The 22,086-nt window shown below is 36.7% G+C and overlaps 1 protein-coding gene across 1 annotated transcript; it reads left to right on the top strand.

Annotated features, from left to right (window-relative positions):
• Window positions 1-838: 838 nt before the first annotated feature.
• LOC131536403 (uncharacterized) lies at window positions 839-21,752 on the top strand. The gene is given in 26 exon segments (XM_058769289.1): window positions 839-876; window positions 1,463-3,111; window positions 3,300-3,508; window positions 3,595-3,652; window positions 4,915-5,117; window positions 5,271-5,325; window positions 7,655-7,722; window positions 10,875-10,907; window positions 10,997-11,056; window positions 13,223-13,331; window positions 13,418-13,649; window positions 13,810-14,010; window positions 14,146-14,203; window positions 14,206-14,339; window positions 14,454-14,632; window positions 14,783-14,819; window positions 15,177-15,260; window positions 17,425-17,518; window positions 17,613-17,749; window positions 17,840-18,007; window positions 18,083-18,246; window positions 19,287-19,410; window positions 19,991-20,099; window positions 20,409-20,542; window positions 20,665-20,749; window positions 20,906-21,752. Coding segments are annotated over 25 exon segments (4,431 nt in total). The 5' UTR covers window positions 839-876; window positions 1,463-1,471; the 3' UTR covers window positions 20,962-21,752.
• Window positions 21,753-22,086: the final 334 nt, after the last annotated feature.

Here is a 22,086-nt window from a genome sequence, read left to right as displayed (position 1 = left end):
CTTGAATTGTCATTTATGAAACCGCTTTAGTCCCGATTGATTTGTTAGGTTATTTCTAGTGATGGCGAAGTGAAGCATTCTGAACCAGTGAAGCTTTCAACCCAACTGTATCGGAAAAAGGTTCATTACTCAAAGCTTTTTAAAACGGTTCATGCTTGTGGTCATAAAAATGAATAACACCTTCCAAAGTGCCGTGTTCCATTACAGCTGCTGCTTCACATCTGGTTCTACAACTGATTCTTTGTTTTAATTTATTGTATAAAAATAATGGCCATTGTCAAAGTCATTCATTTGTGTCGGTGTACTGCCACTAAAATAATTCAAATATATCAAACATAAACTCATGAATTAAATCTGTGATCTGTCTATGTTAACCCTGCCTCAGTCATTAGACTGTTATTTCATGGGCAAAGTTCATTTGACCTTAATTTAATATATAAATTATGATAAAAAGAAAACAATGCTAACAATGCTTATAATGTAAAGGAAACAGCACTGAGGTTCGCTTTGCTTGAACCAGATACTGAAGCAGTCACATGGTTTTCAGGTGAACGAAGCTTCAGACGTCATAGATCACGTGCTTTTGGTAAAACGAATCAAGCTCCGATACAGCGCTTCAGTATGAAATGTGTTGTTTTTTGATACAAGCTTCGGAACGTCCGTGTTGAACGTAACATCACTGGTTATTTCAAGTCGGTTTTTGGACTTTAATCCCTGCTTTTCTTAGCATCTTTTATGAAACAGCTCCCTGCTCCACCTACCTGTTGCCACACCCCTGCAGTCAAACACTGGTGTGGCTTCCTACTTTCACAGAGCTCTTCTTAGCTCGGCAGCTGAATCAACAGCCAAGTCTTTTCCCACAGACTTTATTCTAAGGTAACTCTTTCTTAAATTATTAATTGTGCTTACAGGTTTTGTGTTTAGAATTTTAAAAAGGTAGTTTAAAACTAATTATAAATAATATTTATATTTTATGTTTTTAGACGTAGTTCCAGGTCCTTTGTTCCATATTTTTGGTCTTTGTTCTGAAATTATTTTCCAGGTCAATACAGTTAACAGTGCTGTGTTTTAAGAATTTAAGATCTAAATACTCTATTTAAAAAATAATAATAAGTAAATAAATAGGAGTGTTTATGTCTATTATTGTTAATTGTGTATCCAAAACCACGTTTTTGACATCTACATGTTTTTCATATCTAGAAATTTTGGATAAAGTTGAAGTTTGTGTCTGCTATAAGTAGAATACAATAGTAGTATATTACTCTATACTATATAAGTATATTATTTTAAGCTATTTTTATACTGGCAACAGAAGGAGGAGAATTATTCACAATATTCTCATTACATTCAGTGTATTGTGAAAGTCTCAGTATAGGTTTTTTTTTTTGTTTGTTTTGTTTTGTTTTGTTGTTGTTGTTTTTTTCAAAACAGTCCTACCCTCCCTTGCTCTCTGTTTTGACAGGGAACTAATATGAATCTGTCAGATGATCTGTCAATGGCTACAGGGACAATACATTTCATCACTTGGAATGTTAATGGACTTAAAGAACAAAGAAATCAAAAATTTAGAGAAATACATAATGCTAATGTTGTTTTCTTACAAGAGACACACATTGGGGAAGAAGATGATCATATTTTAGAATGCAGTGAAGATGAGTGGCATATTTTCTTCACAAAGTTCACATCATCCCGAAGAGGGACAGCTATACTTGTCAGGAAAACATTAGACTTTGAATACATCAGTGAAGACAAAGATACTTATGCAGGATATATTGTGTTGAAATGTAAACTGCAAAGTCAGTTGTACACACTTGTTAGCATTTATAACCACCAAACTGACACAAAAACCCTAGATAAACTTTCAAGGTACCTGCAGTTAATGGCCACAGGGTTGCTGGTGATCGGTGGAGATTTCAACACTGTTCTCAATCCCTTCATCGACAAAAAATGTTATACCAACAGAGTGACAAATAACCGAACTCAGAGCAAACTGCTGCCCTGTGTGGAAAATTTGATGAAATCTCTTCAGCTTGTCGACATCTGGAGAAGAAAAAACCCTGTAAAGCAGGATTACACGTTCTGCAGAGGAGGAACTTCATCAAGACTGGATTACTTCTTCATTCCAGAAGAATGCTTGTGGCGTGTCAGAAGTTGTGACATCAGCGATTCAGAGAGACCTGACCATCAGCCTTTGTCCTTGAAGATCAACAACGTCTCCACAGACACTTTACAGGAACATCTCCAGATACAATCACTCTCCCAGCTGCTCAGGGATAAAAGTCATTTTGGGATCGATTTGTCGTTGGTTCAGGAAAGCTCTCATGTACTCAGCGAGGTTGACATCGTCTCAGCTGTACATTCTCTTCAGGTGTCAGACACACCGAGACCAGATGGCATTCCAGTTTCCTTCTACAAAGACAACATTCAAGATATAATTCCATACATAAAGGTGCTATATGATGGGATCTACAGTGGCAATTTAAACTGCTCTGAGAAACAGTTTAATGAATCTGTGAGAAGTCCACATGACAACAGTCAACACTTCTTTAATGTTGACTACCTCATCATCGCAACTATTCTAGCAAGACGCCTAGAAGACTTCCTGGAGTCTCAGTCGGAGGGGCGGATACCAAGAGAGTCAAATCCTGTCCTGATCAGTTCCAAAGCCCTCAGCACTCAGACCGTGCTGTGCTGTATTGAGAAAGAGTTAGAAAGGCATTCAACTTCCCAACTTTTTCCAGCTTTGTCTCAGGACTTCCTTTCTGTGAAAAGCCTTGTTAGAAGCCCTTGTCAGGGCTGCCCTTTGACCCCAGTCCTCATATCTTTAGCACTAAAATGCTTTGCCTCGGAGCTATTTAAGAATTTAGAAAAGCATGCATTTTATGTTTTCAAACAAAGTGTGATAGTCTGCGTCCTTCCGGAGGACCTACATCAGGTACATGCTATAGTGAGAAACAGCACTGATGAAGAATATGACATTGTGATATTACCCAGAGGAAATGGTGAACCTTTACAAGAAACCATCCTGGACAGTGAGTCTGAGATGGAAGACTGGGATAGACAGATGGATGGAGCAGAAGAACAATGGCCTAAAAGAGCCGCATTCAAAATGTAATTCATGTGATTAATCAATGTACAGTATGTAGAGCAGTCTGTGAGGTTTCACTAGTGTTATATTAATTAATATCAGCACTGATTTGTGCATTTAGTCATCAGCATGTCCAATGTTCAATCTCCACTGATTGTGGAAATGTATTTAAACATGGAAATTTGTGTGAACTGTTTACATTTTCCACTAGGTCAAGCATGTATGCTGTTGTAACCTTGCAAGATTCAGATGAGGTGATGCTGGCAGCATCAAACTGGCTGAACGCAGACAAAACACAATGTCACTGGCCCCCGTTCAGATCAGCAGAGAAGTACATGCAAGCTGTGAAAGACAGAACCGAGCCTTCAACAGCAGGAAAACCATGGGACATGTTAAACACTCTCTTACATGCAGAATATGGTAACACTGTCTATTTAAAAAAAAAAAATACATAGAACTCTTACATGTTTCATGATATAACTAAATATTGCAATATTTTACTGCAGACACCTATCAGGAGGCTGTGAAGAAACAAGAGGAACTTGTAAGAGCACAGAAAGATGGGTAAGCATGTATCATAAATCACAAGGCACAGTGTGATAATGCAAATACAGTGTTTTGTTGGAGACCAAAAAATAGTAGATTTAATCTACTGGACAAATACCTTATAGAAAGAAAGGTCAACATTCATATGTATAAGTAAAGATATGTACACGGTGTTTAGATTCCAAATAGATTTCTGTGTCTAAGTAGTACTTAGTAATACATTTTCCAAATGTCTCTGATAGCAGCAGTCAAGTATTTTGAAAGAATTATGGTAACACTTTGCAGTTGTCAGGGTTATGGTCCTGTGTTTTTGTTGTTTTGCTCTCCGTGTCCTAGTTTCTCCCTCGTTTTCCATTGTGCCCATATTTGGTTTCATTTGTCTCAGGTGGGTCTCGGTAATCCCTCGTTCTGTGTGGTGTCTTACTTCATTCCCTGTTTCAGTTTGTATTCCCTTTGGTGGATCATTAAAGACTGTTTACTTTGAGTTAACTCCTGTGTCTCCTCGCCTTAGAAGTGTGACAACAGTAGGGTTTCATTCGTTAAAGAACAATATATCATTGTAATGTTAGTTAATACAAGCGCAATTGTTCATCATTTGTACTTGTTACTTCAAATCAACTAATTTTAACAGATACTACTTTTGATTTTAAAATGTAATAGTAAATGTTAAAAATAACTAAGATAAATAAATGCTGTAGAAGTATTGTATTATTAGTTCAGTTACACAAATGGAACCTTATTGTAAAGTGCTTTCAGAAATCTGAGTAATGCAAGGCATCAAAATTTTGGGTACACGTTCCCAGTGTGAGAAGTATGTGGGAGACAAGTTCTGGTCTAAAATGTTTATTAATTTCTTAAGACTTTGCAATGAATGGCTGTGGAAACCTTGCTTAAATAGGTAGACTGTCAGAGGCATTAGAGACTATTAGACTAGGTAGAGCAGGTGCAGCTGCAGTCAGTCTAGGCAAGTGGGACAGAGTGAGACCTCTGGTGGTCGATGGAGGGAACTTGAACATAGTTCCTGACAGGTGTAAGCAATTAGGGTGGGGCCACAGAAACAGGACTACAAATGCACAAGAACAAAACTACAATACAACATGGTGTACGAACATGCAGATATATAACCCAAAGCTATTAGCAATGGCCAAGTATTATTTATGCTATGGCTCATTTGCCGAAAGTAAAATATCAGTGTTTGCTTCATAATTATTTTAATTTTAATATTCTGTTTTAATAATAAAATGCTCACTGTTTCAAGAAATACTCTGTGTTACACACAGTTTGTATGCAGTCATTATCCTGCAAGAATCAAGTGAGCTGACTGTGATACCAACAAACTGGCTGAATGAACACAAGACACAATGTTACTGGCCTCCATTCAAGGCACCTAAGACGTGCACAGACGCTGTAAAGAACAGACTTGAACCTGCTAGAGGAGAAAATCCATGGGAGATGCTGAACATCATATTTCATGAAGAACATGGTAAAGATTTAAATGACTCTTTATATGTCATGTACAGTATATTGTTGTTGTTTTTTCAGTGGCATGAGGTCCATGAGGTAAATTTATAAATCTGACTTATTTTTCAACCAAAAATACTTAAATAATATAAAATATTTGCATGTCTTGTTATAGCCACTTATGAGCAGGCTAAAGAGAGGGAAGAAGTACTCAGACAGCAGACTGAACCGTAAGTAATTAGTCTTCATGTTATAGTATTAATAATAGTAGTAATAATAATCACAATTCATTATGTACATCACATTCATTGCATACAATTTTAAAGTAAACATATAGCCACAAGCAGCGATCATCGGGGTCCAAGCACAGCCCATTGGGAAATTGATATTGAAAAGATATCAAATTGACATCAAAATTGACAACAACAAAAAACAGGTCAAATATGCAAATCCAACTGATGTCAAAAACTTGAAATGATGTTGATTTGATATAAATTGAACGTCAAACACATTGGCCTACATATACATTAAACCAATTTCAGTGTGGGATTAACTTCTTATTTTCACCCAATTACCACTGGAAGATATTACTGTCCAAACTGAATTTAAAATGTTGTTATGACTAATATTTGACGTCACTTTGATATCAAGGTGCCCGCTGGGAAATGCCTCGTGTAGAGGGTACAGTTATGTTACACTGGCCATGTCTCTTTTCAAACGTAATACGAGTAGGCCTATTTAAGTGTCTTTTTATTGAAGTATTGCGGAGTGTGAGATGCATATCAAGATGATGGAGCTCTCAAGGTGTGTTCACACCAGACGCGAATGAAGCTTTAAGCGCGAGTGATTTACATGTTAAGTCAATGCAAAGACGCGAATAGACATCTTGCGGCGCGAATTGAGCGTTTCGGGCGTTTGACGTGCTTAACGCGTGATTCGCATTGAAAAATCTGAACTTTGGCGAAAATTCGCACCGCGTTAACCAATCAGGAGCTTGCTCTAGTAGTGACGTGATTACGGCGTAGCGAGGGAGGCAGAAATCCGAAACAACAATGGAGGACAAAATCATCGTCGCTGTATGTGGACACCCGGAGCTGTACGATACATCTTCGTGCTTTTATAGAAACAGGAATAAAAAGTATCTTGTTTGGTGTGTTACTTTGTGCACAATAATTTATAGCCTATTTGTTACATAAAAATATTATTTCTATGTTAAGATTAGAATAGGCTACTTACGGCAAACATTTGTACATTCATTCTAATTATATCCTATTGCAAATACACTCACAATTGTATAGTAAAAAATAGTTATTTGTGATTGGACCAGTGTTGTGTAATGAGACTGGAGCCGCCTGGCAGAAGCCCCTCCTTGACGCGAATTCGCATCTGTTGTGAAGTGAATTTCACGCGTGAATGAAGCAAGTAAACTCAAAATGTTCAACCGTCTAACTACGCGCGAATAGCGCGATTTATTCGCACAAGTCGCGTCTGGTGTGAACGCACAGTCAGGCGAGATCCCAATTCGTCGGTACATTCCGACGTGATGTCAAACGTGACCAACTGAAAGGAAACTAATATTTGACAACAAATTGATATCAAGGTGCCGCTGGGAAATGCGTCGTGTAGAGGATACCACTAGCGTAGCCAGGAATCACAATGTGGGTGAGCCCAGAGAAAATCAGTTGGGCCTAGCCTAAAATGCATCTGTTATCAAGATAGGCCAACACACCTGCTTGAATGCTCCACCGTTTAATCAGAGCATGAGCCTGTATGTCAGGGGTGCCAAACTCGGTCCTGGAGGCCTGGTGTCCTGCAGAGTTTAGTTCCAACTTGCCTCAACACACCTGCCAGGAAGTTTCAAGCATGCCTTGTAAGAGCTTGATTAGCTGGGTTAGGTGTGTCTAATCGGGGTTGGAGCTAAACTCTGCAGGACACCGACCCTCCAGGACCGAGCTTGGGCACCCCTGCTGTATGTCATCATAAGCAGTGTTAAGAACATAACGATAAGAACAGCATTAGTACGGCGGCCACACCACACACACGCACATCTAACAGACACATCACCATCATCAAATCTGCAGGACAGCAGTAGTACAGTAGTGGACAGTATGTGAAATCCATGCTTAGTCATAGTCTGGCTCAGCGGCCACATAAACCACATGAAATAAACAACAGTGAATACAGGCAACTACATAGTAGGTTAAAGTAGATATGAGCAAAAACTTAAAATTACTTATTATAGCACCACATATGGTCTGTTTGGGGGGGGTGTATGTACCTGAGTAGCGGGCGAGACTTGGGACCTTGCTGCCAAATTTGGTGTTTCTACGACTTACGGTTTTGGAATCACTACGAAAATCACTATGAAAAAAATCGGGTTCCGGCACCTTCGGTGCTTGAACCCTAATAAATTTTATATACAGCACAATTATGTGTGAACCAGGTTTCTTTATTTGGGACAGTAGATCTATTGAAACTTTTGAGAACATCAGTAAATACATACTATAGATTTAATAATATATAACTTATTTTCAAGTTTGTTGTTGTTGTTTTGTTTAGACCCTCCACATCTTTTGGATCTCTTGAAAGACAAAACTCTCCACTGCGGTCAGGAATGTCCACTGGTGGTAAAATTTTATATTAATGTCTTTTGAGCTCTGACTAGAACAAAGAATTGAGTACAGATTTGAGTACCAGAGAACAGATCTTCTAGTCTGAATGTTATTGGGAATCAAGTCAGGTCAGATTCATTTATATAGTTCTTTTTATAATGCGCATTGTTTCAAAGCAGCTTTATAGAAACATATTGCAGCACTAATGTCTTTTATTTTAAATTTTACAAGCTTCTCACTGAGTGGTTCCATTTAAAGCAACATTTGATAAAATTATGCCCTAATACAGTGGGGCAAAAAAGTATTTAGTCAGCCACCAATTGTGCAAGTTCTCCCACTTAAAAAGATGAGAGAGGCCTGTAATTTTCATCATAGGTATACCTCAACTATGAGAGACAAAATGAGAAAAAAAAAATCCAGAAAATCACATTGTAGGATTTTTAAAGAATTTATTTGCAAACTATGGTGGAAAATAAGTATTTGGTCAATAACAAAATTTCATCTCAATACTTTGTTATATACCCTTTGTTGGCAATGACAGAGGTCAAACGTTTTCTGTAAGTCTTCACAAGGTTTTCACACACTGTTGGTGGTATTTTGGCCCATTCCTCCATGCAGATCTCCTCTAGAGCAGTAATGTTTTGGGGCTGTCGCTGGGCAACACAGACTTTCAAGATTTTCGATGGGGTTGAGATCTGGAGACTGGCTAGGCCACTCCAGGACCTTGAAATGCTTCTTCTGAAGCCACTCCTTCGTTGCCAGGCGGTGTGTTTGGGATCATTGTCATGCTGAAAGACCCAGCCACGTTTCATCTTCAATGCCCTTGCTGATGGAAGGAGGTTTTCACTCAAAATCTCACGATACATGGCCCCATTCATTCTTTTGTTTACACGGATCAGTCGTCCTGGTCCCTTTGCAGAAAAACAGCCCCAAAGCATGATGTTTCCACCCCCATGCTTCACAGTAGGTATGGTGTTCTTTGGATGCAACTCAGCATTCTTTCTCCTCCAAACAAGACAAGTTGAGTTTTTACCAAAAAGTAAAAACTCAACTTGCGATCCTCTTCTGGATCATCCCAATGCTCTCTAGCAAACTTCAGACGGGCCCGGACATGTACTGGCTTAAACAGGGGGACACGTCTGGCACTGCAGGATTTGAGTCCCTGGCGGCGCGGTGTGTTACTGATGGTAGTCTTTGTTACTTTGGTCCCAGCTCTCTGCAGGTCATTCACTAGGTCACCTCGTGTGGTTCTGGGATTTTTGCTCACAGTTCTTGTGATCATTTTGACCCCACGGGGTGAGATCTTGCGTGGAGCCCCAGATCGAGGGAGATTATCAGTGGTCTTGTATGTCCTCCATTTTCTAATAATTGCTCCCACAGTTGATTTCTTCACACCAAGCTGCTTACCTATTGCAGATTCAGTCTTCCCAGCCTGGTGCAGGTCTACAATTTTGTTTCTGGTGTCCTTTGACAGCTCTTTGGTCTTGGCCATGGTGGAGTTTGGAGTTGGACTGTTTGAGGTTGTGGACAGGTGTCTTTTATACTGATAACGAGTTCAAACAGATGCCATTAATACAGGTAACGAGTGGAGGACAGAGGAACCTCTTAAAGAAGAAGTTACAGGTCTGTGAGAGCCAGAAATCTTGTTTGTTTGTAGGTGACCAAATACTTATTTTACCGAGGAATTTATCAATTAATTCTTTAAAAATCCTACAATGTGATTTTCTGGATTTTGTTTTCTGATTTTGTCTCTCATAGTTGAGGTATAGTTGAGGTATACCTATGATGAAAATTACAGGCCTCTCTCATCTTTTTAAGTGGGAGAACTTGCACAATTGGTGGCTGACTAAATACTTTTTTGCCCCACTGTATATTTGTCTGTGAGAAGGGCCAAGGCGACTATGGCAAGAAGCAAAAGGTGGAGAGATCATTGCAAAAAACCAAGCTTGGCTGTTGGACGCCTAACCTCCTCTAGCAATACAGCGTGAATGTGATGAGTGGGGCGGGGCCGAGGGCCGTGGGAACGGAGCGAGGCCGGTGGAGTTAATGATGATGAGCGCCACTCACCGGTCTCGAGTCCCACGGAGGAGCTCCGGAAGGATAAAAGGAGGAGTGACGACAGTGCAAGAGGAGAGAGGACCAGGCCTGGACTTTATTTTGTGTTTTGTGTGCGGCAGTCGTCCGTGAGGGGATTTATTTTATTAAACTTGTGTAAATGTTCGCCGGTTCCCACCTCCTCCTTCCCGGGGTTCGGCACCAATGTAACACAGTTTGTAGATTCAGGGAGAAGGAGGCGGGAACCGGCGAAAATTTAAACAAGTTTAATAAAATAAATAAACACAAAAGTAAAGTCCAGGCCTGGTCCTCTCTCGTCTTGCACTGTCGTCACTCCTCCTTTTCTCCTTCCGGAGCTCCTCCGTGGGACTCGAGACCAGTGAGTGGCGCAGGTGTCGCTCATCATCATTAACTCCACTCGCTCCGTTCCCACGGCCCTCGGCCCCGCCCCTCTCGTCACAGTGAACATATAGCATCAATGAAAATATCTTAAAGTTTTACAAGTCTTATATCAATTTAGCTATATTAAATTTAAAAAAATTAATAGACAGTTTATAACATGGGGGATTTTAATCAAACTTTAAAAGTTTTTTTTCGATGTCTGTAAGTCCCATATTGTTTTCTGAGGTGCTTAAAGTTTGTATGTCCTTTGTTGGCGCAATTCTTCTAGCTAAAGTCAAATAACAGACGTTTCAGAGTCTCTCATCTCAGGTCTAAACAGAAGAAATGTTTAGACATTCAAGTAATAGTTTTGTTGCTTTTAGAAGCCACTGATATACTAGCATGTACAGTCCTTAATGAAAATGTGTAAGCTGCATATTTAGGAGTGTGTGCGGTATATGTTTGCCTCTAAACTCTAAAAAACCCTCCTCTAAACTTAATTGTTATCAGACTGTCCTGCAAACTAAAACGGAACCCATATAAAGTGGTTCTTCAATCTGAATTTCTGCATATTTGCAGTCTTGAACATCATTTGTATAATCTTCATAATGCTGCATCTAGTGTCTGGACATCATCTACTGGAGAAATTATTAAAAATAATTAAAGAAGACTAAAGAATGATTAAAAAATTATAAAAGTCTTTAATGTGAAATGTTTTTTTTTCCTTTTAGGCTTTCCCACCCAAACTACAGTAATTAGTCATGGTATGAAATCTCATTATTATAAATGTTTGCTAGCTCTCAGTAAAGTTTGTCATTCAGGAAATTGTTGATTATTATGAATTCTCTAACAGGTATTAAAAGAAAACGTGATGAGTCTCCAGATATCACTGCACAGTCACTGATGACTACAGGCAAGTCAATTCTGACACTGATTGTACAAAAATACATAGAGTAAAAATACATTGTTCAAACTATGGGAAATGGCATTAAGTTCATTCAAGATTAACAAGTGCCTTTTATAACAAGCATTTTTCCACACCTTTAAAATAAAAAAAATAAAATAAAAAATCTAAATTATGTTTTAAGTTCATAGTTCTTTAGTTTAGTTTTTCACCATTGTACCATTTAGGCACATAACCCTATGTTGCTCCAGGGTAAATGTCACTGTTTTATATATATATATATATATATATATATATATATTAGGGGTGTCAGCATGCGATTTAATCAAAAAATGTTAATGCGTTAAGATTAATCATTTGATAAGGTTTGACCCCAACTTCTTCTCGTCATCGCAGGGCGGAAGGTTATCTATCATTGTGTGATGAGGGTACAGCACCAGTGTTGCCAGGGTAACGGCACAAGTGGGCTATTTTGAAAATACAGTCGCGGGAAAAATTACAGAGCTGTGGGTTGCGGTTTTTGGGGCTACTTTTATAATGTACCGCGGCCGCCCAAAGTGTATATAGACAAATAAAAATTAAAATAGATGTGTATTATACTTGAGATGTATACCTGGCAACTTAAGAACAGAGAGGCGGTAACATCACAAACAACGTGAGTTTCAGCAGAGCACATGTTAAGGCTTTTACACAGCAGAAATAAACAGCCACTATAGATTATATAAGATAATAAACACACGATTACGATAGGATATTTGTATGTGATTTTCTTGTATGTGATATATATATTAGTGCTGTCAATCGATTAAAAAAATTGAATCGTGTTATTCACAGTCATGGACTGATCAATCGCAAATTTAAAATACTAGGATTTACCTGTAAATGTGTTGAAAAAGAAATGCATGAAACTAGTTTAAGGAAACAGAAGCTTTCACACTTCCGCCAGGTATGAGACATAATCCTTATTATTCTTTTATCATTATTCTTTTGTTTTTATTCAGCCATTATCAGCCTTTATACTGGCAATAAAACGTTTACCAAGCCACATCGCTTCAATCCCAGTATACATTTACCCAACTATTATCAAAAGTATTTCTAAATAAACACAACAAAACATTTTCTTGCGACCTTACGTGAAGTATTATGACAAAATGCATTATGAAGAAGAATTGGACCTGTTCTGCAGCTGCATTAGCATCATGCTACATAAGACAATTTATGAGATGAATAGTACACTTTTACTCAGAACTCATTTCAAACCACCATCGAGTGTTTGTAATAACTTCCTTTTGCGATCACATGTGGAATTTGGTCGTTTACTGTTGTTAAAAATATGCTATTTATAACCTTTTACATCGCTATAGCGTTTTATTGCCGGTATAAAGGCTGATAATGGCTGAATAAAAACCAAAGAATAATGATAAAAGAATAATAAGGATTATGTCTCATACCTGCGGAAGTGTGAAAGCTTCTGTTTCCTTAAACTAGTTTGTCATGCATTTCTTTATTTCAACACATTTACAGGTAAATCCTAGTATTTCAAATTTGTGATTAATCATGATTAAATCACAGTCCATGACTAATTGCGAATTTTAATCGATTGACAGCACTAATATATATATATATATATATATATATATTAGTGCTGTCAATATATAACACACTTTTGCTTTTTCAAATTCATATTCATAGTAGTTACAATATGCATCACACAGAAGTGTGATCCGTGGAAAACAGCTGACCACCATCAGTGGATATTTTCCTGATCCCCTTTTTTTTCTGTAACATGCATGTACACTTATGTTTATAGTTATGTTTAAAGTAGGATGCATGTGTTGACTGCAGATGCTAGTAAGATGGTACAAAAAAATTAGCAAAATGTGTACCTTTACCTTGTCACTGGGGCAGTACCCTTAGAAGAACATCTTCTGTTCCTTATTTACCCCCCAAAAGGTTCAAAGTAGTACTTTAAGGTACATATTGCAACTCTAATATACCAACTCTTAGGGGCAAAAAAGATACAAAGATATCTTTTTAAGGATATTGCCCGAGTGACAAGTGATTGTACCCTTAAAGGTACAAATTTTGCCTATTTTTTTTCTGACAGTGTAAGTAGCAGGGATAGACGTTAATAATTCCTGTTATATTTTCTTTTTTTCTTTTCACGGAACACAGATTTGGAGATAAGAAACAAAGCAAAGCAGATCATTGAAGGAGTTATGGTCCAAATTCAGGCCATAAAGAACACAGACCACACAGTAAATGCATTAAAAACCGACATTGTGTAAGCGTTTAAAATGATTTTACATTTCACTTGCATTTCATTTTGAAAACAGTGTCAATGACATCCATTCATTTCTTTATACACAGAGACGCTGTTTCAAAGCTAAATAAAACTGATAAAGACAGCATAAAGAAGGCAACCATAGGGATGTTTGGAAGAACAGGAGTAGGAAAGAGCTCTCTAATAAATGCAATCCTAGGAGAAAAATATTTACTGCCTTCCAGTTGTACGTCTGCATGCACATCTGTGATTACACAGGTGGAAGCAAATCTGAGCGACTCCAACTACACAGCAGAGATTGAATTCATTTCTAAAGAGGTTTGCTCAAAAATATATATACCATGATTTTCATTTTAATAAGATTAAATAAGATTTAACAAAACATACTTAAAGGATGTACTGTTCTGCTCATAAGTTTACATACCCCTTGCAGAATCTGCATGTTATGTGCTATATGGTATGCTGTGTTATTTTGCAGGAATGGGAAAATGAGATTGTTTCATCAGAAAAAAACAAGGATAGGGACAACCTTATAACAGAAAGTATTGAAGAACAGATCATTGCACTGTATGGAGCTGATGCAGGGAAGAAAACTTTAAAAGAGCTCAAGAAAGAGGACAAATATATTGAAATTAACAATGTTTTGTCCACTGGGAAGATGACAATCTCAAAACAGAATGTAAGTTACATGGTGTTTTTGTTATAGTTAAATTAGATAAGAATGATCTAATTGTAAATTGCAGATGTATTCTGAATGTTGCTGAAAGTCAGCTTTTTAAAATCAGATTTTTAAAAATCCTTTTTTCCCCAAAAGTTGTCTGATATTACCCGTGAAGTTGCTCAATACATAAAAAACAATGAGTTAAATCCTGGTGGTGGTACTGGCCGCTTGTGAAGACTGTAACAATCAAGACTCCTAACTGTCGTGAACTCCTGGAGAACATTGTCTTTGTTGATATTCCTGGTACTGGAGACTGCAACAAGATCAGAGATGGCCTCTGGAGATCTGTAAACACTTCTCTATTAAGTACTCGTAAATGTGTGTTAAGCATCAAATATATTACAAAACCACAGGTATATCATCTTATACTTTACTCTGCTTTTGTATTTGCTCTCACTTAGAAACTAAAACACTGTTCATCTGTGTGGATTGTAAGTGACATCAACCGAGCAGTCTCAGACAAAGACCCCTGGGAGATATTAGAGCACTGCATTCAAGACTTGGGAGGAGGAGGAGAGTGCAAACACATAAACTTCATCTGTACCAAGACTGATCAAATTAATCCAAAGGAATATCTTGAGTTAGAAAAATACTTTTTTTGTCATTAAATTACATCTTTTGCAACATTAACGTAAACATGGTTAAAAATAAATAATTGAATTAATGGACAAATATAATTTCATAACAATGACTTGTTTTGCTCTGTCATTTTCATTGTGTTTTTCTTTAGAAATGAACAACTTGATGAACAAATGACTGGACCAAAGGTTTGCTATATTTTTCTGCATTATTCAGTTGAATGCTGTGCTATTCAACGTCATTAAGACTTCAATGTCTGAAAGTTTGACTTTCTTCTGACTGTTGTCTTATGACGTAACATTTGGCTGCCCTTGAGAAATGCATTTTAATCAAGAACATTCTATTTTTTACTAAAACTTGATCTTTTTTTTTTTAATTCACAAAAGAAAAGGCTGAAAAATGCATTATATGTTTCATGTTTTGTATCACTAGTAATGTGATGACTCGCATGAAAGTGATGTTCTTTTTAATTGTTTTATCCTGAATCAAATATCACCTTCATTTGACTAACTTCAACAATATCTCTTGTGTTGATTGTTTTTCAGGATCTGAAAACAAAATGCATACTTCATAGAAACAACCGTGCAAAGGAAGCAGTGAAAAGAAAATTAAAAAATGCTGGAAACAGGGTATTATTATTTTTATAAATTTTTATTATATACAATTGAATTTTTGATATCTAAGAAAATCAACGGGACTAGTGAGAGACGGGTCAGAGCAGTCAAAGACTTAAACCCCAGAATATGTTAACGCTAAACATCACCTTGTTTTCCAGTAAAAGCATCTTCAAAATACATGTACACTTAAAAGTGTAAGGCAACCAGCTTCAGCAGATTTGAGTTTCCTCAACTTTTTGTTGTATAAACTTAAAACAAGTTGAGAAAATTAAAAAATCTGCTGAAGCTGGTTGCCTTGAACTTTTAAGTTTGCTCAACTTTTTTTTTTTTTTACAGTGTACTATATATATACAGGTGCTGGTCATATAATTAGAATATCATCAAAAAGTAGATTTATTTCACTAATTCCATTCAAAAAGTGAAACTTGTATATTATATTCATTCATTACACACAGACCGATATATTTCAAATGTTTATTTCTTTTAATTTTGATGATTATAACTGACAACTAAGGAAAATCCCAAATTCAGTATCTCAGAAAATTAGAATATTACTTAAGACCAATACAAAGAAAGGATTTTTAGAAATCTTGGCCAACTGAAAAGTATGAGCATGTACAGCACTCAATACTTAGTTGGGGCTCCTTTTGCCTGAATTACTGCAGCAATGCGGCGTGGCATGGAGTCGATCAGTCTGTGGCACTGCTCAGGTGTTATGAGAGCCCAGGTTGCTCTGATAGTGGCCTTCAGCTCATCTGCATTGTTGGGTCTGGTGTCTCTCATCTTCCTCTTCACAATACCCCATAGATTTTCTATGGGGTTCAGGTCAGACGAGTTTGCTGGCCAATTAAGAACAGGGATACCATGGTCCTTAAACCAGATACTGGTTGCTTTGGCACTGTGTGCAGGTGCCAAGTCCTGCTGGAAAATGAAATCTGCATCTCCATAAAGTTGGTCAGCAGCAGGAAGCATGAAGTGCTCTAAAATTTCCTGGTATACGGCTGCGTTGACTGTGGACTTCAGAAAACACAGTGGACCAACACCAGCAGATGACATGGCAGCCCAAATCATCACTGACATGGATTCTGTGCCTCTCCACTCTTCCTCCAGACTCTGGGACCTTGATTTCCAAATTAAATGCAAAATTTACTTTCATCTGAAAAGAGGACTTTGGACCACTGAGCAACAGTCAGTTCTTTTTCTCCACAGCCCAGGTAAGATGCTTCTGACGTTGTCTCTGGTTCAGAAGTGGCTTGGTAGCCCTTTTCCTGAAGACGTCTGAGCGTGGTGACTCTTGATGCACTGACTCCAGCTTCAGTTCTCTCCTTGTGAAGCTCTCACAAGTGTTTGAATCAGCTTTGCTTGACAGTATTCTCAAGCATGCAGTCATCCCTGTTGCTTGTGCACCTTTTCCTACCCAAATTCTTCCTTCCAGTCAACTTTGCATTTAATATGCTTTGATACAGCACTCTGTAAACAGCCACACCTTTCAGTAATGACCTTCTGTGACTTACCCTCTTTGTGGAGGATGTCGATGTTCGTCTTCTGGATCATTGCCAAGTCAGCAGTCTTCTCCATTATTGTGGTTTCAAAGAACAAGAGATACCCAGAATTTATACTGCAGGGATGGTCATTTATTCAAACTCAAATGTAAATATTCTAATATTTTGAGATACTGATTTTTTACTTTCATGAGCTGTAAGCTCTAATCATCAAAATTAAAAGAAATAAACATTTGAAATATATCAGTCTGTGTGTAATGAATGAATATAATATACAAGTTTCACTTTTTGAATGGAATTAGTGAAATAAATCAACTTTTTGATTCTATTCTAATTATATGACCAGCACCTGTATGTATGTATGTATATATATATATATATATATATATATATATGTATGTGTGTGTGTGTGTGTGTGTGTGTGTGTAAAGGGGAATGTAAACGTATACAGTTTATTTTTACTGGAAAACAAGATCAAATAACTACAAAAAATTTTGTGGTTTTGTGTCATTCAAATTTTGATGGATCTCAATATAATGTTTTTGAATGTGTGTTTGGTGTCATAGAAGTTTAAGGTTTGTACAAATTTGATTAGTTTTATTTTCTAGACATGTGTTTATAATTTTGAGAAATGAATGAATTAATCAGACTGATTGATTAATATTGTTATTTAGGATTCAAAAGAGAGATTCATCACTGATGTTTTTACTGTAAGTTCTGAAGCGTTCCTGGATCCAGAAAATCCTGTTCTGGAAGCTACAGAAACCGGTATTGTCTGAGGAAAAATAAACCTTTGTTTTGTCATTACTTGGAAATTGGTTTAATAATGAAATAATTGAATATATTTGAAAATGGTCTGTAGAGATTCCAAAACTGAGGGATGTTCTGAAGAATCTTAATAAGAACATCAACAGAAAACTGACCAGAGATTATGTCAATGAAGCAAAAGGGGTTTTGTCTCTGATCCAAAGTGTCCAACTGGATGCAGATGAAAAAATGGTATGAGTGAGAATTGCTGATGTTTTAAATGCAAACGTTCTTTCTTTCTTTCTCTAATTCACTGCTATTATATTTTTGTGTTTTAATAAGACAAAAGCCAAAGTCCACAGGGATCTGGAGATAAACCTACATAAGGCACTGAAAGAGTTGGGGTGTCAGTTTGACTCGTGTTATAAGGTTCTGGAAGATTGTCTCTCAGCTGGAGTAGAAGAATCAGTGAGCTCATGTGTTAAGACCACACAAGACATGATCAAATCTGTAAGTGTTTTTCAGTTGTTGTGAAAGTTGCATATTCAATATTTTCCTGACAGCAGTTTGTTTTTTTGATTTCAGGTTCGACCAAAAGATAACAGAGGTTTTCATAAAATTTATCAAGCGATGTGTAAGAGAAAAGGATATTACTGGCCAAAAGACTGGGACGCACCTTTAGATTTAAACACATGTTTGAGCAAGCACATGTATGACAACCTCGATGAGGAGTTTGAATTAATATTTCCGTAAGTTTTACACTTTAATCCCATATGCAGGCTCCCCTCAGTTCAGAAATGTTATCAAAGCGATTTACCAATGCTGATATCTAGTTCAGTCATACAGTAGAATTATTTACTGAGACAAGCCCAAAATGGCAAAATATAAAGTTTTTTATTTAGCTTTTAGCAACTAAAGTAACTAGTATTAGTATGGGATAGCCTTTGTCTTTACATGTTTAAGCCTTGTGAGTAAACTTGCAGACATCTTTTTAGACAAAGAAGAGTCAGTGTTGTTCTACTCAATGTTGATGGAATCAAAAAGTTCATGAGTAATTGAAAAATATCTCCCAGTTAGTTGAAGTTTAATATGACACCAAATACTCTCTAAAATTCAAATCTGAATATGAGCCTGATGGACTTGTTTTCAAGCTACTTGGCAGGAGCTCATCATTCTTTTCAGTTGTGCTTCTTTTAGAGCAGATACAGATACATTTACTTTGCAGATTTCTCCTGCTCTATCTGTACTGTATACGTTTATGAGCTTGTTATCAGGTCTTTAGTAGGCTGCATCTGGTGTGGCATCAGTTTCTAAATGACTAATATTCAGAGAAAAAAGGTCCTAGAAGATATTTTTGGAAAATGTTATACACACAGACATGTCTTTGTTTGAATTTTATATAAAGCATCTTTACAGTATATTTGACTACATCTCTGCTTCCAATGTCTTCCCAAACAGTTTACTGCAGCAAAAGGTAACAAGCAAGTGGTGGCACATATGGTTTCAAGAGTGCATTGGCTTAATTCTTCATTTCCATTTTTGGCTTGGCCCCCTTTTTTTTTTCAAGGAGTGTACATATTTACAAATATAGTAATGTAATGAAGAATAAAATTGTGAACTAGATTTTGACAAAATTCTATTCTGTTGCATATATAACAGAATCTGGTTGAGATAATGGGCTGAATGAGACTAATGCAGAAAGCCTTTTAAAAAGACCTGGATGACTAGATTTAGACATATGAATTGCTTTCAGGCAAATTTTACTTTTGCCATATTTTCTTGGTTCCAGTGTTGATGAAAATGTCAAGACAGGGAAATCACTGCAAGAACATCTTGATAAGTTCAGCGTCATCCAGAGTGACTCCCCAAGATCATTATGGCAAAAACACATTGAGAACTTCATCAAAACACGGGTGAGTTCAGCTGTCAGTGTGTCTGTGTCTTCCTTGTGTTTTCAATGCACAATGATACTAAACATTCAAGTGACCAAAGCTTAATTATAAAACAAAACATTTAAGACCAATCCTAGAAAATGTTGTGTGATAAAATAGGACACAGCATGCAAGAATTGTTTAAAATAGGAGAGATGCACTAAGAAAGGCTTCTGTAGTAAAAAGATACTGCATTACTATCAGAATAAACCCTGACAGGGTGATCAGGACCCTGACACTTAATATTTTGCATCCAATTTATGCTGCTATACATCCAAGGATAGCCATGTAAATTGGATGTGAATTAATAATTTAAAATGTTTTATCACTTCTGTGAAGAAAAAGCTTAAGCAGAACCAGATGACAGTTTACAACACGTAACAACAATTGCCTGTAAATGACAAACCTACATCATTTTTACATTTTTTTTTAAAAAGGTCACAACAGAGTCCAAAAAAGTCTAAACCCCTAAACCTATTACCTGCATGTTGAATGTACATTTGCAACATTGTTCAAACATTCTTACATGTTCTTTGTTTATCTGATCAACACGTCTGAATAGGAATACAAAGTGAAGGCATTACTCAGCAGATACATAGTTGAGAAAAAGAAGGAAATCTACTCATCAATTCAAACAACCATTCAAAAGAAAATGACACCTGGCTACACAAGTAAGACACCAATAAAATATACATAAACACACACTATTCAGTTATTTTTGGTATTGTCCATCTGCTAGTTTTAAGATTCGAAGTATATAATAAAACTGTGCTGTGTTTGCAAATGTTTTCAATGAGAGCTAAGTTTTTTTGTTAATATTTTGAGCAAAAGTTTAAACAATAAAGACATTTTTACCAAGGGCTAATATTAGTGGAGGGCACTGTATTACAGTACATGTTTGGTGTAGGTGTTTCATTTTAGTGTCATGACGCTTCTCTATAGAAATATGATGAATGAATTTTAAATGTTGGTTATTACAGAAGCTGCACAGCAGAGAGGAGAAGGAGTCATGCAGAGGATGGAGAAAATCATAACAGAGACAATTGAGCAGTTAAAAAATCAAATGTTCAATGAAGCGAAAGTGAAAGTGACTGATATGTTAAAAACCTTGAAGGTAATTTGTTCACACACTCATCAATAATGAATGTCATAAATACTGACTGAAAAGTTTTATATAATATTTAAATAATATTTTGCGATCAGGAAGTCTTTTAACAGACTATGTTACACACACAGCTGCATATCATGAAAACCCTCGAATCTGAGCTAAAACCTTCAGTGGAAGTCTCGTTTTCACATGCCGGAAAAATCAGCTGGTTGAGTAAGACACTGATTTCATCATTTTTATGAGTTAAAATAATTTTAGTAAATTATCTTACATGAAGTAATGACTAATTATTTTGAATTGCTGGTTTATTTAAATCAAGTTCATAAGTTTATCTAAAGTATGATGTATTGTGTAATGTGTTTTCTGTAGATGTCTCCAGAGAGATTCAAGAGCTGGAGAGACTGTCAGAACAACTCTCTTCCTGAGGTCAAGCAAAACTATATATATGTAGTTGAGGAAAATAAGCAATTTTGCCTTTTTTCTGTAATACCTTTTCATTGAACATTATTGAATTCGTTTTATTGAGAAAGTAGTTTATTAAGAAAGACACCAAACATATTATTGTATTCATTTTATTGAGAAAGTAGAAAGTTTATTGTATTTGTTTTATTGAGAAAGTGGTTTATTAAGAAACAGACACCACACATATTACTGTATTCGTTTTATTAAGAAAATGTTATTCTGTAGCTTGTATCATCAATAGGAATATAGCTAGGAGTGAAACCTGTATTAGCAAGAGTTTTAAGGAAAGGAATGTAAGCGTTGATTGATGTGTTGCGGACGCAGCGAAGGAGGCATCTAAGAAGAAAGTCTCGGAGGAGAAAAATGAGAAAACAGAGGACTTTATATAGGAATCTTCTGAGGGAATCTGCAGACCATCATGATGAGTCAATAGGAATCCACCTGCTGTCTATAAAGGACTGAAGTACGATGAAGAGAATCAGATGCTGGTTCTGCGTGACAGCTTCTCCGGTGCCGGCGGCCTTGCCAGAGATGCCTCTAGACAACCGAGCTTGCAAATTATATACCTATGTTTTTATTTCTGTTTTATTATATTAGTATTTTGTTTGTAACGCATTTAACCTATATACAATAAAACTATGCTTAATAATAACTAAGAAGCTCGCCTTCCTGAAGACTCTGATTTATAGACTTGAGCAGAACAGACCACGGAGAAGTCTTCTGAGACCTGTTTTGTAAGTGTCAAAAGGACAGATGTCACAAAGCGCAAATAAAATTATTTTTCTTGAAGTGGCAGATATAAAGCCAACCACACAATTACAAATTAACAGCCGACTACGCCACCTGGCTTTTCAACTGAGACCCAGGACTCAGACTTAACCTAATTCACTTAAGAACTATTCCAACTGAGGGCTGGACATCAAGACCATTGACACTCAAGAGGCATATCGAATTACAACATCTTTTTATTACCATAAAAGGATTCAACTATAAAAATAGTAAGAATGGGAAAGACAAATGCAGCAAGGTATTCAGTCTTAAAAACGTCAGATCATCATATTGCTCTGGTCAGATGCAAACAGTCTTGA

The sequence above is a fragment of the Onychostoma macrolepis genome, chromosome 03, assembly GCF_012432095.1.
Source record: "Onychostoma macrolepis isolate SWU-2019 chromosome 03, ASM1243209v1, whole genome shotgun sequence".
NCBI lineage: Eukaryota > Metazoa > Chordata > Actinopteri > Cypriniformes > Cyprinidae > Onychostoma > Onychostoma macrolepis.
The sequence above is the reverse complement of the archived record's forward strand: the minus strand, read 5'-3'. Positions and strand labels throughout refer to the sequence as shown.